Raw genomic sequence first — 15,644 nt, forward strand, 5'->3', positions numbered from 1 at the left:
AATTCCGTTCTTTTACCGGGAGGAATATTTATTTAAAATGTCTGTTTTGGGTGTGTGTCTTTTCAGAAGTTGACGCTGAGACTTCTCTGTCCAAGGGCTACAATCACTAAAACGGAGACCCCCATACATCTCTATTGTTCTGTGCAATCAAAACCAGATCAGCCATTCATTTGCCTTCAAAACTGAAATTACTAATGAAGCATCTAAACATGCATCGGCAGAATCCACAAGCATTGGCAAGGAGCTGCACTAATGTCTTTCCATTCTGACTTGAATTACGTTCTTGGATCAGAAACACACAGGGGAAAATGACACGATCTGAAATGACAGTTCAGGGTTCCTTTCCACTCCCCAGAAACTTAACAAACCCCAAAGCGGGGAGGAGAGGAATGACAATCAAATCAAGGACTTGATCACATAAGATAATTAGCGTGCGGCTGGGTAGAAAGGAGCTGCTTGGGTGTACAAAGCATGTGGCATATATCATAACAATCAATACCATAACAATCACTTTATACCAGGAGTGGGGAACTTGAGGCTGTCCAGATGTTTTGGCCTACAAGTCCCATCAGCCCTTGCCAGCCCAGCCAGTGGCAGGGGAGGATGGAGAAAATAGGCCAAAACAGTTGGAGGACCACAAGTTGCCCACCCCTAGCTTAGACCACAATGACTCCTTATACCATGGGGTAATATTAATTAAATTGTGGGGCAGGCCAGCTCTCAGTGCTGGGCTTGGTAGCTCTACCTGGCAGTGCAGGAGCTTAAATTGGATGGCTGAGCTCCCAGCCAGCATCAGCACACATCACCTGAGGCTGCTGCTGGGGGCCCAACACCCTGGGAGGGGCCCAATGCTGATACCAGAGCCAGGCCCCCAGGCCAGGCAGACAGGTCTGGAAGCCACCTGCCATTTTAATTACCCACAACGAGGCAGTGTCACTCTAGGGGACTGTGGGGAATCCAAATGGTGCCCCCCCCCCAGTTTCCCCCTCCCAAAGTCTGGAGGGACGCTATGCCAGTCTTCCCCAATCTGGCACCCTCCAGATGTGTTAGAACTACAACTCCCATAACCCCCAGCCAGCATGGCCAACACCTGCCAGAAGTGTTGGACTACAACTCCCACTGACCCCAGCCAGCCAGCTAGGGATAATGGAAGTTATAGACCACCAGCAGCTGCTGGGGGACAGGCAGGGCTGTTTCCTTCACGATCCTGCTTGTGGGCTTATTCGAAGCCATCTGGCCAGCTGCTATTGGAAACAGGGCCCCAGGACGGCCCTTCTTATCTTCTTAGGCTGCATTTTTGCGCATGCTGCACAGCAGCACGGGTCTGTAAATACTACTTGCCTAAGAACCTAAGAAGAGCCCCGCTGCATCAGTCCAACGGTCCACCTCGTCTAGCATTCTGTTTCCCACAGTCACCGCACAGATGTCTGTGACTAGTAGCCGTTGATAGCCTCACCCTCCATGGATTTTTCTAATCCCCTTTTAGAGCCATCCAAGTTGGTGGCCATCACTACATTTCCTGCTAGCCAGTTCCACAGTTTAACTACACATTATGTGAAGACGTCCTTCCTTCTGGAATCTATCTCCCACCATTCAGCTTCATGGGATGACCCCACTGGCTTCCTCTATCATGTCCATCCCCCTCTACTCACCTTTTATTTATGCTAGAAAACCCAAAACGTTGCACACTTGCCTCACCAGGGTGTCGCTCCAGCCCCTTGATAATTCTGGTTGGCCCTTTCCAGCTCTACAATAGCCCTTCTGAGGTTGGGACTGTGCACAGTATTCCAATCTATGTGGTTGCACCACAGACTTACATTAGAGCAAATAATATATTGACAGTTCATATTTGCCTGATCAGCTGTAGCAAGTCAGAGTCACTTCTGGGCATGCGGACATGGAAGGTTTACAGAAAGTTGGCTCTTTCTTTTTCCATACACAATTAACACAGGCCCTAACAAGAGTATTACAACACGGTCGAGGTGTTTTGTAAAAAAAATTCCTAATAAACCAACACAGCTACCTACATTTTTTGTCTAGTTTGTAGAATCTCAGATGAAGCTTTCCAGAAAGGGATCCTAGAACTCATGGGAGATGCTAGAAAAGATTTGGGGCACAGGCCAATAAGACACAAATCAGCATACAATTTGCATTTGCTAATTTATACTATATATGCATATTCAGAAATTATTCAGATTTATTTAAATGTCACAGAAGACAAAGCCAGATAATTCATTTCCCACAATCACCCAAAATAAAATAAACCCTTCAATTAATTTGCACCCTACCCCAAAACATGATCAACTCTTTGCTCCCCAGCTGCAAATCCCCCTGCCCCCGAAAATCAACTCCCCATCCCTGGTATAGTAATTAGAAAAAGCCTTCCATTAGCACCAGTGAACACTCAGAGCTCTGGGAAATACAGCCAGGGCGCAACGCCCATGGACTCAGGCTAACAACACCCCTGCTACAACTGGAGGAAGATGACCTATGACTGATTAATGATGGAGCTTTGTCTATGGGGGAAAACATGTCCTCCAGCCACTAGGTAACACTGCCCAATCTGGCCTCTATTGACTTTTTTTAACCTATTGTGTCATCTAAGATTAATTCTCATCTAATCCAGCATCTCTTTCCCACAGTGGCCAACTAGATGTCTCCGAGAAACTCAAAAGCAGGACATGAAGGCAAAAACCTGATGATGCCTCTGAACATGGACGCGGCACATATAAACATCATGGCCAGTCATGGGCAGCTATTAGGCAATGCTTGTAAGGCTGCATGTAAGAAAAGTTCCTCAGGGATATGATTCCTTCTAATAGCAAACGCAGGTGATGAGGGCCGGCAGAACTGTAGCCAAAACAGGGCCAGTGAGAAACCAGGAGGAGACATCAGCCCAGCAAACTTCAGCTACTGGGCCGTATAGAAATGTAATAAATAAAGAAATAATTGGGGGGGGGGTCAGAGCACACTTGCGGACCACAATAAAGGCCTTCGAGGGTATTCAAATGTAGAAAACACTGTGTTTGTTTTAAACCCAGGAAACAGCCAGGTAAAAAGAAGCCCAGAGGGAGCCATTTTCAGCAGAAAACTGGTATAGGCCCCTGATCTAGATCAGGAGCATGTTCCAGACAGGGGCCCACAGTTGCTTCCCTGCCCCCTTTCAAAATTAAGAAGTGGCCAAGTGAAGCATGCTCATTTAAACATGTGAATAATGCCATACATAATTTGGCCCTTACTGCATTGTTTGGACTAAGCAGAACGACCCACAGTGACCCGAACTTAACTGTGGGGCCTCCAGCCATGCCCCATACGCTCCTGGCCAAAACGGAACTGACCACCCAGACTACGAAAGAGCTGAACTCCTCTAGGATGCGGCTTTTTCCCTGTGCTAAAGTGAAAACTCCCGCTGGTCTTTCTGAAGTCTTTAACTGCCTTATTTCCACCTCATTAAAATAGCATTTTTGGAGAGCAGATTTCCGAATTTAACTGGCTCTGACAGTTTTGGGGGCGAGGGCCGTCGGAAGGCTTCGCCACCGGCGCCGTTCCTCTCCAGTTGCCTGCTTCACCCGGGCTTAGCTGGAAGGGAAGGCGAATGAAGAAAACCTGTGCAATTTGGAACCTCTGGCAAAGGACTAGCCCAAATACCGCAGTTGCAGAGAACTGGCTGCTGGAAACACAGGCTTGGCTCCGGGGAAAAAAGAATTCTTTTGTAAAAAGAGAGAGAGAGAGAGAGAAAGAAAGAAAGAAGAGGCTGCTGTTCCAGAACAGTATGCGGAAAGGAAGAGCTGGGGAGATGCTTCCTCTTGGCACTGCTGTTTCTGTGTGGCACTGAGCACTGACAGTTTGCATGCCAGGGAACGGAGATTCGTTCTGGGCCAGGAGAGCCTCTTCCAGAATTATTTTCCGTTCATCTCCAGTCAACAGTGCCGGCTTCTCTGTACATCGTTCGTTCTTCTCCTGCAAAATGGTGCCTTTCGCTCTTCCTGGCAACTGGAAATATGGGGAGAACGCACACTTGCCCGATTGCCTGCGCAAAGCGCTCTGGTGGGGCAATAAGCCCACCACAGCTGGCGTCGCAGGCATCTGTCCCTCGCAAGAAAGGAGTCAATAAATAGGACAACTTGCTGTGCTTGGACCTCTCAACAACCCAGCCGTCCTCTCTATTTCTGACTGGACGAGGGTGACCAACCCGATGGGCTGCTGCAGGTTCTCAGATGACCTGCTCCCACCCTGATGGGCTGCAGGAAAAGGATGCTCTAGGGAGGAGTAATGGTCATTTCTGCTACTCCAGTTCCACTGCCCCTAACGGCACTGTAAATGGAACGTGGGGTGGCCAGTGGCTGCGCCAAAGTGTCCCCTTGAGCTTCACTTATGGGCAAAGGAGCAAGGCTGGAAAATATAGAAGGCGAGGGGTGGGTGGGAAGGGTGCACCATCACACAGGCCCAGCGGTGCCTTCTGCTCCTGCAACGGGATTATTTGCTTACTTTAATTGATTTAGCTTTTAGTCATTTTAACTTGTGTCCGTTTTAAACTACCTTGAGAGCTGTCAGATCTGAAAGGAAGACTATAAGCCAAATGGGCAGCACATACATCAGAGAAGCAGAAGATCAGGCCCAGGGCCGAATCCAGCCCTCTGAGGGTTCCAATCTGGACCCACGTTGTTCCCCAGAAGGCCACGCCTCCTTTCACTGGCCCACTGCTTTCAGTCCAACCACCAATTATTGGGTGGTTTCCCAGATTTTTTGCAGTTATTCCCCCCATTCTAAAAGGTTTCAACAGAAAAGAGTCTTACAACTGCCAGCGTTCCCAAGCCAGCAGAAAAAAAGGCCTACAATTCCCCATGTTCCCCAGACCACAGAAAAAATGGTCCTACAACTCCCAACATTCCCCAGCTAGCAGAAAAAAAGGCCTACAACTCCCTGCGTTCCCCAGCCAGAAGAAAAAAAGGCCTACCATTCCCAGTGTTCCCCAGCCAGCAGAAAAAAAAGGCCTACAACTCCCAGCCAGAATGCTGGGAGTTGTAGGACTTTTTTCTGTCTAAACATGCATAGCATTATGCCCCCCCAAAACAAAAAATACCCTTCATGTTGCCTCGTTTTAAGGCAAAATAGAAGCTTTATGTCTGTTGAATAATACTCGTTTTGTGCAATCTCATCTGTGTTGACTCACGGTAGGGCTGCAAGCTTAGCTCAATTTAAAAATTGAGTTTTGCTTGCAGATCTAGCAACTTGGGCTGAGATGCAAAGGCCTACCACTTTTGCATATTCAGGCCAGCCAGCTCCTTCTACCCTTTGCGCCAAATCTGATGAATGAGAAGCGGAAAGAAGACTTTTCCCTCCAGTTGGTATCTAAAACTAGCAGAAATCTGGCACTGCAGGTCAAAACCGCTGTGGCTTGCTCTCTCTCAGCAAGAACCACAGCCAACTGAAAAAGGCAGGGATCAGCTGAAATCAAAGTCAGTGCATCTTTTCAATCTGGATCTTCCCACAACCCTGTTGGGAACCAAACTTTTCGTTTTAAAGCCATAGTGGCCCAGGTATGTTAATGTAATGCAGAACGGTCTCTCAAATAGAGTTATCGAACACCCTAAGAGAAACCAGATCCTTTCCTACAGCAACCTCTAAAGGAACGATCCAACGTGCTCCAATGTCAGTGGGGCAGTGAATCCACTCCAGGTTTCAGTCAAAGCCAGTCAGAACTCTGAAGGAGCTATCCAAGGTGTGGAAGCTTTAGCTCCTTTGGAATTCTGACTGGTTCTGACTGAAACCAAGAGTGGATTCACTGCTCCACTGACATCAGAGCCAGCAGCCTCCACTGGATTGGGGGTATGGCACCACCCCTCATCTTAGTACAACTGAGTGGCAGTCAGCCAGGGTTTTCCCATCAATGGCCCCTGGACCTGTTCTCCAGCTTGCCCAACTAGCAATTCAACCAAACTCCTGCGCCTTCTCCAGTGTCAATCCTCCATAAAATTCAACCAGGAACAGTGCTTTGCTCCCCTGGTTTGGAGCCTACTCTGATCGCCTCTGCCATCAAACCCTGAAACACAACCACCGTTACACCCATTTGAGTCACATCCAGATTAGACTACCGCAACGTTTTGGGTGTTGGCTTTCTGGACCACAATGCTCCCATTTTGTTTAATCTGCACCGGTTTCCAGGTCAGTTCCAGGCTCAATCAAGCTGCTGGATTGGGACCAGGGTATTTCAAGGACCACTGCCCCCAACAGAACCTACCTGCTCACTGGTTCATTGTCAAGACCTTGCTCCATGTCCAGTTGATGGCATAGGTACAGTTGGCTAGGATGTGGGACAAGGCCTTCTCAGTTGTGGCTCCCCACCTCTAAGACTCCTTCCCAAGAGAGGCCTGCTTGAGGTCTGCTTGTCCCACACACTGCCGACTGTTAGGCAAATGGTTAAAACTGTTTTGATCAAGTAGGCCCTTTCACCTGTTTTAAATTCTTGCCTGGAAAGTTAATGGGAAACATTCTCAGTAGGAAACCATACAACTTTAGTAATCACTTACACGGCGACCCTTTGGTCCTCTTGTTCCCGGGGACCCACGAACTCCAACAGGACCCTGGAAAATGATAAGAATATGAGAGTAACTTACTTGGCCTGTGACTCTTGTCAGGATCCCAAGATACTTGACATCTGGTTTCTGGATGAAATGCAAGACCTATGCATTTGAGGATATTTGATATGGGAAATTCACCATAAGGTCAAGTGTGGCTGGAGTAGGATGTACAGATTTTGTTGAATCCATTCCGTCTCTGTTTCACGGATTGTCTGGTCTCTGTCATTCCATCATCTGCTCATTGACAGAATTGCATTTTTTGCAGGAGAATTTTGGTGTATTTGTGCTGATTCACATGTGTGCCTAGTGACTACTTGCACACGTGCACAAATTTACATTAAGTAATGTGCATTAGTGCTAATGCGCATTGGTTAATGTGAATTTGAGCAAATCTCCCCAAAAGTGGGGGGGTGAAATGCACAAATCCCCCCCATCCACATTTTCATGCTTTAGCCTATGGGGGGAAATGAGCATTTTTGGTCCGTGGTACTTTTTTCTTCATATTTTTGTACAACTAAGTTTGCATGCAGTTCTGGGAAGTAAAAAAAAAACACGTCCACAAGTCCATGGAATCTGCGCATTGCGGAAAAACCCGCTCTGCTGCAGAATCCGTGGGTTGGAGTCACAGAGGACCAAACTCATTTGACTCTGTTGCAGATTTCTCCAACATTCCTAGGTTGGAGCTGGCTAGATGGTAAGGCAATTATTTGCGATATCCCGGAGGGCCAGATTAGGAGATGAGGAAGGCAGGATTTGGCCCCCGGGCTTAAGTTCTGCAAGCATGGCTTATAGTAATGCTGTCTTTGGCTGCCTTATCTTTTCATTCCCCTTTTTATATACCAAGAGAGGATTTCTATGTCAGATTTGTTATCAATTATGCTTTCTTTTAGGAAAGCATGCAGATAAAAGGGATCTATAATTATATCTACAGTGTTTTAATGAGAAATTTAGAGAGTTTTAGTTTGACAGTGTACTACAAGTACATTAAATATGACTGCTGTTAATTCATATTATGATTAGTTTCAGGATTCATAGAACAGTAGCATTGGAAGGGGCCTACAAGACCATCGAGTCCAACCCCCCTTATTGCAGTAAGGTTTGTTCTACGCAGAAGAAAGCTTATTTCACATGGCTTGTTCTACTATGGGTATAATAATAAAATTCATGGAGCTACAAAAGCCAAAACAGGAGACTCTTTAGGCAGCTGCAATGAAAACAGACTTTACTTACTGGTGGTCCCGGGGGTCCCGGCTCCCCAATGCCTCCTGGAATACCAGGATGGCCCTATAGAACAAAGAAGAACACGAGTGAAACCCTACAAAATGTACCTGTTTTCATCCATGTGCAGACTAAAAATGGACTGGATCCAGACTTGGTCATATTTAGAGTCATGAGTACACTGTTTTGTTACCTTTTCATAATAAAAAAATTAAATTGCCTGTTGTCTTCTCCTGATATAGTTCAGCCATCTTGATGCTGCTTTACACGGTGGGGAATCTGTGTGCATTTATCACCGTGTACAGACATGGCAAATGGCAAAAGCCAATCCCAGCTCTCAGCGTTTGCGCCACTGGGATATGCAAGTTGGCAATCAAGTGGGATTCCCCCACCACCCTGGTTGCAAATATTGCATTTTATGGGGTGCATGTGAAATGTTGTACCTGGGAGAAACATCAACGCTCCCTTAACACTGAATGAATTGCTGTAGACTCGTTTGGTCTGATATAACAGGCAGACATTTTAAGCATCACCCTAAGGCACTTGTTATTGAAAATTAGCCACGAGACCATTTCTAAATTGAGAAGACTGAATAAGCAACCTATAATGCTCCATAATTTGGTCCATAGTTTGGGGGTGCTCCTGGATCCATCTTTGTTACTGGTGGCCTCAGTGGCCTAGAGCTCTCACTACCAACTTCGGTTAGTACACCAACTATGCCTGTTCCTGGGTAGGGATTGGCTAGCCATGGTGAACCATGCACTGGTGACTTCATGATTAGACTACTGCAATGAGTTCTGTGTGGGGCTGCCCTTGTGTGCTGTTCAGAAGCTGAAGCAGCTAGGGTGTTCACTGGGAAACCTAGCTATGCTCACATAACATCTCGGTTAAAAGAATGGCACTGGCTGCCTATTAGCTACTGAGACGTGTACAGACGTCCATGTCTGAGACGATGTTATGGTCATACAAAGCCCTGGACAACTTGCGACCAGGATAGCTAGCAGACCGCCTTCCCTCATACATACCCAGGCAACCTTTAAGATCGTCAGAGGAGGCCTTGCTGGTTATTCTGAAACTAACTGAATATCGCCATGCAATACCCGAATGGCAGGCCTTCTCAGTAGTGGCACCGACCTTTGGAAAACCCTCCCTCGTGCAGATCGGGAGGCAGAAAATGTGACATCTTTTAAATGCCTCCTGAAAACACACATGTTCACCCAAGCTTTCCCTGGGCTGTAATTAAATTCATCATGCTGCTCCATTTTACTGCTCCTTGAATTGTTTTTTTATTGCAGTTGGAAGTGTTTCTAATGTTGTTTTTAATACTGTATTTTAAATGTGATTTCAATATTTATTGTGAATTGCTGAAGGATTTTATTATACTCAGTAGTATATAAGTGTCATAAATAAATAAATAAATACATAAATACATAAATAAATAAATGCTGTGTGATTAACACCAGTATGGTTTCTTCTTTTTTACAATTGCAAATATTTGGACTACTTCTCTTTAAAGTGCTAAAAGCTATGTATGGATGGTACTGGGGCTTCAGATGACAGGTGTGAGGTTGCATCACTGAACGATCCTCCATATATATTTTTTCCCTGCAGGTAGAAAATCAGCATGTCAGGGAGACAGGTTCTAGACTTGCTCTCTCCCCAACATGTTTCTTTTTTTATCTTCAGAGAATTCTTGGTGGGTTTTTTTTTTCCTTTTTGGCATGTAGGCAACTTCCAAACAGGGAACCATGTTAATCTGTTTACAGCAAAAGCAAAAAGTTCCATGGCACAATAAGGCTGCAGTCCTAAACACACACCATCTGGGGGTAAGTCCCATTGAACTTAAAAGGAGTTACTTCTGAGTAGACATGCCTAGGATCGCGCAGTAAGGGAGCAATCCTATGCATGTTTAGACAGAAAAAGTCCTACAAATCCCAACATTCCCCAACCAACCATGCTGGCTGGGGAATGCTGGGAGTTGTAGGACTTCTTTCTGTCTAAACATGCATGGGATTGCACCCTTAATCTCTCAGGCTGCAACCCTATACCCACTTACCTAGGAGAAAGCCCCATTTAATTCAATGGAACTCCCTCCTGAGTAGCTGTGTGCAGGATTGTGCTGATTGGATCGTAAGTTGCATGTATGAAAAGGGATGTTTCTACCAATACATCCCTCCATCTTTAGCCCCTTAACCTATTGAAGCAGCTTTTCAGGGAGCACAGGCCACCTCAAGGTAATGGGGAGGTAAGGAAGCCCCTTTCTGTAGCCATGAACTCTGTTCCATTCATGGAAGGAAAGTTAGGACCCAAGTGTTAGTCTTTAAGGTGTCACAACACTCTTCATGGCCTTTTTTTTTTTTTTTTAACAGAGGCGCATTCTGCCTTGTAAGCAGGAGAGGCCGTAGCTCCAATTTCAATGGGGCAGTAATGCCATCCCGGGTTTTAGTTAGAACCAGCCAGAAGGCTAACAGAGCTATCCAAGGTGCTGAACCTTATCCCCAAAATGGGCCCAGCACCTTGGATAGCTCCTTTAGCCTTCTGGCTGGTGCTAACTAAAACCCAGAATGGAATCACCACCTCACCGAAATTGGAGCCACCACCATCCCCTGCTGGTAAGCCCCATCCCCCGCCTGTCTTTTCAAGTGGTACAACCCAGGTATAAGTTTATTTCTTTATTTGTTGCATTTATATCCCACCTTTTTTCCTCTTGCAAGGAACCTAAGGCGGCTTATATTTTGCTCCTCCTCCTCTCCATTTTGTCCTCACAACAACAACCCTGTGAGGTAGGTTGGGCTGAAATTCTGTGAGTGGCCCAAAGCACCCAGTGAGCTTCCATGGCCAAGTGAGGACTAGAACCTGGATCTCCAAGCTCCCAGTCCAACTTTCTCACCACAAAAACAGGCCTGAGACCTGATCGCTTTGGGGTTTCTACAGCAGACGTGAGCAATCTGCTTCATTTTTTACTAGAACCCCAGCTGGATTGACTGACTGGTGCCTGGTGCAAAAGGTATATTCTGTGGGTGCTTCCAGACAAAAGGCCGTTAGCACTACCAGTCAAAAGACATCATGCGGCTATTCTGTCCGTTCCACCGCAATAGAAAGAAAGAAAGCAGACGGAAGAAGTATTGGGAAAACACGGGGTTTACAATTGAAAGACCACCTCATTTAGACCTCCTGTGAATCAGGCAGGGTGATTTGCACGATAAAAGCCTAGTCTGGAAGCACCCTTAGAATTAAAGGATTCCGGGCCAAGGAATTTGTTACGAGTGTCAGAACTGAACAGAGTTCACAGCCCTTCCACACAAAAACCCACTCCTGGTTACCCCCAAATCTTTCTCCGTTTCAGCAGTAGGTCAGGAAGGGGAGTTGGTTTGTTGCTGCTGTTCTTGAACAACTGGGAAACAGAAACCCTTGCTGGTCTACTGCAAATCATCCCGAGATCGACCAGTCTCCTAATCAGCTCTATGGGCCCTAAACAATGCATGGCCTTAAATGCCCCCAGCGGGACACATTTGCTGTGAAGGCCCTCAAAGGAGGTTGCTCAGCAAATCTGGGGAAACATTTTCTCAGGCTTGTAAAGTTACAGTGATTTGAGGAGGTGGAGGAGTGTGGGTGGTCGGCACACTTAATCCTGCTTGGGCACAGGAGTGCTAAGTTATTATAATTTTGGCTTAGGTCAAGCACCCTTCCTGACCCCAAAGTGGGGGGGGGGAGGGGAGGAAGAAGAATGCACAGCTGAGCATAAACTCAGAACGATGATCAGTAAGGTCCCATGGCAAGCAACTCTAGTGAGAAAAGGGGCCCAAGATGGGTGGGAGTTTTTAAAAAAGGAAATGCTCAAGGCACAATTACAAACAATTCCAGCAAGAAAAAAAGGCGGAAGACAGCAAAAGAAGCCAATGTGGCTTCCCAAAAAGCTTAGAGATGACCTGAAAACACAAAAGGACACATATAGGAAGTGGAAGGAAGGCCAAGCTACAAAGGAAGAGTACAGGCAGGTAGCACAGAATTGCAGGGATGTCGTCAGGAAGGCTAAAGCTGAGAACGGGCTGAGGTTAGCGAGGGATGCTAAAAACAACAAAAAGGCTTCCAGATACATGCATAGTAAAAGACAGAGGAAAGAAATGGTGGTTCAGCTATTAAATAAGGATGGCAAAACAGAACATGCCATGCGAATGGCAATGAGAGAGGACAGCTATTGTATGTCAGGCAGAGAAGGAGCGAGAGAATGCAGACTTACTCCTTACCATTGACCCTTTAATGCCTGGTGGTCCTGGACGTCCCATTGTACCCCGGTCCCCCTAAGAAAGATAATTGCACACAGAAGCAAGGGTGAGAAGTTCTATTAACAAAACAAAATGCCAAGCCACAACCTTTCTTCTGACTGCTGAGGTGTGGCGGTGTTTTTGGCGTTTGCGCATTTTCCCCCACTCTATAAAAGGTTGAAGCGCCTCTCTGAAGGCTTTGTTACTGCCAGTAAGAGCTTTAAATTCAAATATGCTGGTATTGCTTCTATGTTGGCACCACCCCCTTCTGCCTCTGGCCCCTCCCACCACTGGAATGTGGCCCCCCAAAAGCTTCTCCAAAACTGAATTTCAGCCCTTGGGATGAAAGGGGCTTGACACGCCTGTTGTAAGGGCTAAGCCTTATGGTGTGAAGGCGTACAGCACAGCGACCTTTCTGGAACTAAGCAAGCCTGGGACTGCACAGCACCTGGATGGAAGACCACATCAGAGTAGAGATGCGTGAGGATTTTGTTTTTGCTCACAAATCACACGAGCATGCCCCATTCGAACCTCCGAATGCAAAAATGTGCACATGCCTGACAAAATATGCACACATTGTCAGACACATGCCCACATTCGTCTCGTTCCCAGTTTGATTGCTGCAAATTTCCTAATTTGCGCAAATTTCCTCAGGAGACTGAATTGGCCCCACTTTAGCCTATGGAGGAAATTTGCAAATTAGGAAATTTGTGCAAATTTGGGGCGATTTGCACAATTCTCCCATTCGGTCGCTGCTCAATTTGCACAAATCTGTTCATGCAAAGTGAGTAGCGATTACAAACAGGAACTGGAATAGGATGAGACAGCTGTTAAGACGATGATCGGCGAATCCTAGCTATCTGAAACATTGCTTGTTCGACCCATTCCTGCTTAGGACCCCAATGGGAAACGGGCTGAATCCCTTAGGCATGTCACTATTTCTCAGTAGCACTGTGCCAAAAATTTTGATTTTTTCCATTTTCTGCATTTCGTTGGGGTGGGGGGATGAAAACTCTGGTGAAAGAGGATGGGAGAGGTGAGAATTTCAAATAACTTTCTCCTTGGGGAGGAGGACAGGATTTCAGCTTACCTTTTTAAGTGTAGGCAGTGGCCGAGGGGTGTTCTTTCTATTTTTTATTTTTAAAAACACACACACACACCCTGCACTTGCAGGAGCTCAGGACTCTTCTCCAGCCTGACAGCTGTTTCTAAACTCCCAAGAGACCATGTGACCTCACCCTCTCCAACAGGCATTCAGGACAGGCTGTGGGGCTGCAGAAGCTTCTTTGCAAAGCACAAGCAATCGGGGATTTTTGAGCTTTAGAAGAATTCTGCTGTTCCTTGCAGCAACACAGAGCAAGCAAGATGAGCATTTTTCTAAAGCTCCAAAGGTCCCTTTGCTCTTTTGCAAAGAAGCTTTTTGCAAAGAAGCTTCTGCAACCCAAGAGTTCTTCCTCAATGCCTATTGGAGAGGGAGAGGATATGTGGTCTCATGGGAGTTCAAGAAGAACTGCTCAGCTGGAGGAAACGCTTATGCTGGGTGAGTTTTTCAAGTAAATAAAAATATAGAAAGATCTTTCAGCCACCTCCCAAACTTAAAAAGGATGCCCCATTCGAAGCTCCGAATGAAAATTCAGAGCAAATTTGAAGCCCCCTCCTGAAGGAGAAAATTCTCCCCCTCCCTGCAAAAGAGGCAGAAAAAACAATGCCTCTTTCACAGGGGGAGAAAAAAAAATCCCCAAAATAGGGGGCAAAGCACTATTTCTCAGCCTAGCCCACCTCACAGAATAGGGGCTTAATTATCCACCAGTTTTTGTAGTGCCTGAATGTTCCTACATAGTTCTTGACTCAAAAACATATCAAAATGCATTTTTAAATGCTTGTTTTCCGGGGAAGAGTGTTCAGAAATGTGTATTTTCAGAGAAAATGCATTTAAAACCATATGTTGAAATACATATCTAAATGCCAATTCTTGCGCAGATTGCTTGAAAAATATATCACAGCTTAATGCGGAAACGGGACATTATTGCTGAATGCACACAAAAGTGATACAGTCTGCAACTCTGCCCATCCTTAATTGCAGGTGAAGCATTTGGCCCTTTGAAAGACATTGCAAACACAACAGGTTCAATGTCCTCTCCCCCTCATTTTGTTTCTTTTAATCGAGTTTCTAGTTCCTGTGAACACGGGTTTCAAAGTGGGAGAGCAATGCTGCTCAAATTTCTGAAGCCAGAGGGGGAGCTGTGTCAGACGTCTAGTGTTCAGAGGAGTGGCTCTTTAGTTCCCAGTTCCTTGGCCTGCCCTGCCCCCGTGACCTATAGAAGCAAATGGGTACATCGTGAAAATTAAGCCTATACAAATATACTTTAAAAATTCTATAGAGGTCACTAAATTGAGTGCCAAGCTTCCATGGCTGGCATCAGAGAGCTTCGGCTATTGGGCGGTATAGAAATGAAATCAATCAATCAATCAAGGGTTGGCATGTTTGGGCACATGCTGAGGCTCACATTCCAGGGGGACAGGGGCATCACTGACCAGAACCCTCCGGCCCCTGCTCCCTCCCACCGCTGCCTGCTCCTTCACTCACCCTCTCTGTTCTGGTCTAAATAGGGCAAATGGGCCACGAGAGAAGAGAGAAAGTGGATCGGGGCAGCCAAGGCAAGGAGGAGCTCACTGTGGGCATCTTGGCTGAGGAGCCTCCTCACATTTGGAGCTAGCACCGAAAACACAGAATTTTAATTTCATTTAATGCAGAGAACGAGCTGTGCTGTTCATGCCTCCTGCCAGCAGCTCCCGTCAACGTCCGCCTGCCTTCTCCAAAGCAGTGCCACTGATCCAATTAGCAACTCATTCTTACCTTCTCCCCAACGATTCCAGGTTCCCCTACTGGACCAATGAAGCCCATCAGACCCTAGAGAGAGAGGGAGAGAGAGAGAACAAAAGCAAAATTGATTTTCTGGTTTATTTGCTTCAGAGCAACAAACAGAGAGAGTTTCCCCTTGCTGGATGGATTAGCCCAGCACCCTTTGCAAACTGCCCAGAACTTCTTACTGGCTACACAGCAAGGGCACAATTGCTCTCAGACTGTGGCCTCCACAACGCAGCCAGCTGGTCCTGCTTTAAAACCACAGTTGGGCCTTTGAAGCTCGGCGCCTGTGAGAGCCACAACACACAACCAGAGCAGGAACAAATTACAGGCAGAGCCACGACCGGAGGATGGAGAGGCCTGTGTTTATGATTTTCCCCAGCTGCAGCTTCCTTCTCTTGCATCTCAGCTGAGAGCTGCAGAATAAAGCCTGCTGCAGGGAGAAAACGCTGCAGGACACCGCTGTCCTGATCTCCTGCTATCTTAAAGTGGCACTGATGAGATGGAAGGAAGAGCCCTGGGCGTTCCTCCAGAAGTAATCTAGCAATAAGGCCCATGAACATATACAAGCACTCTACCACTGGGTCCATTGGGTGCTGTATTGTCTACAACTAGGGATGGTGCAGACGCCTGACTGGGTCCGGGAGTCCATCGGGCTCCGCTCACCTGCGCCCCTGGACCGCACTTGCTGAGCCTCTGGCCTCGCCCTCCCCC

At 46.6% G+C, this 15,644-nt stretch overlaps 1 protein-coding gene across 1 annotated transcript in view; it reads right to left on the bottom strand.

The window, feature by feature from the left end:
- LOC146335737 (uncharacterized) overlaps positions 1 to 15,644 on the bottom strand; it is a 352,825-nt gene that overhangs the window by 141,041 nt on the left and 196,140 nt on the right. Inside the window, exons 24-27 of the mRNA XM_084820776.1 lie at positions 14,922 to 14,975; positions 12,047 to 12,100; positions 7,812 to 7,865; positions 6,531 to 6,584 (exon numbers count right to left, since the gene is read on the bottom strand). Of these exons, the coding sequence (XP_084676902.1) occupies positions 6,531 to 6,584; positions 7,812 to 7,865; positions 12,047 to 12,100; positions 14,922 to 14,975 (216 nt within the window). The remainder of the gene's footprint in view (positions 1 to 6,530; positions 6,585 to 7,811; positions 7,866 to 12,046; positions 12,101 to 14,921; positions 14,976 to 15,644) is intronic.

Source organism: Heloderma suspectum, chromosome 14 (assembly GCF_057233095.1).
Source record: "Heloderma suspectum isolate Gila_16-S chromosome 14, 16-S_ref, whole genome shotgun sequence".
Lineage (NCBI taxonomy): Eukaryota > Metazoa > Chordata > Lepidosauria > Squamata > Helodermatidae > Heloderma > Heloderma suspectum.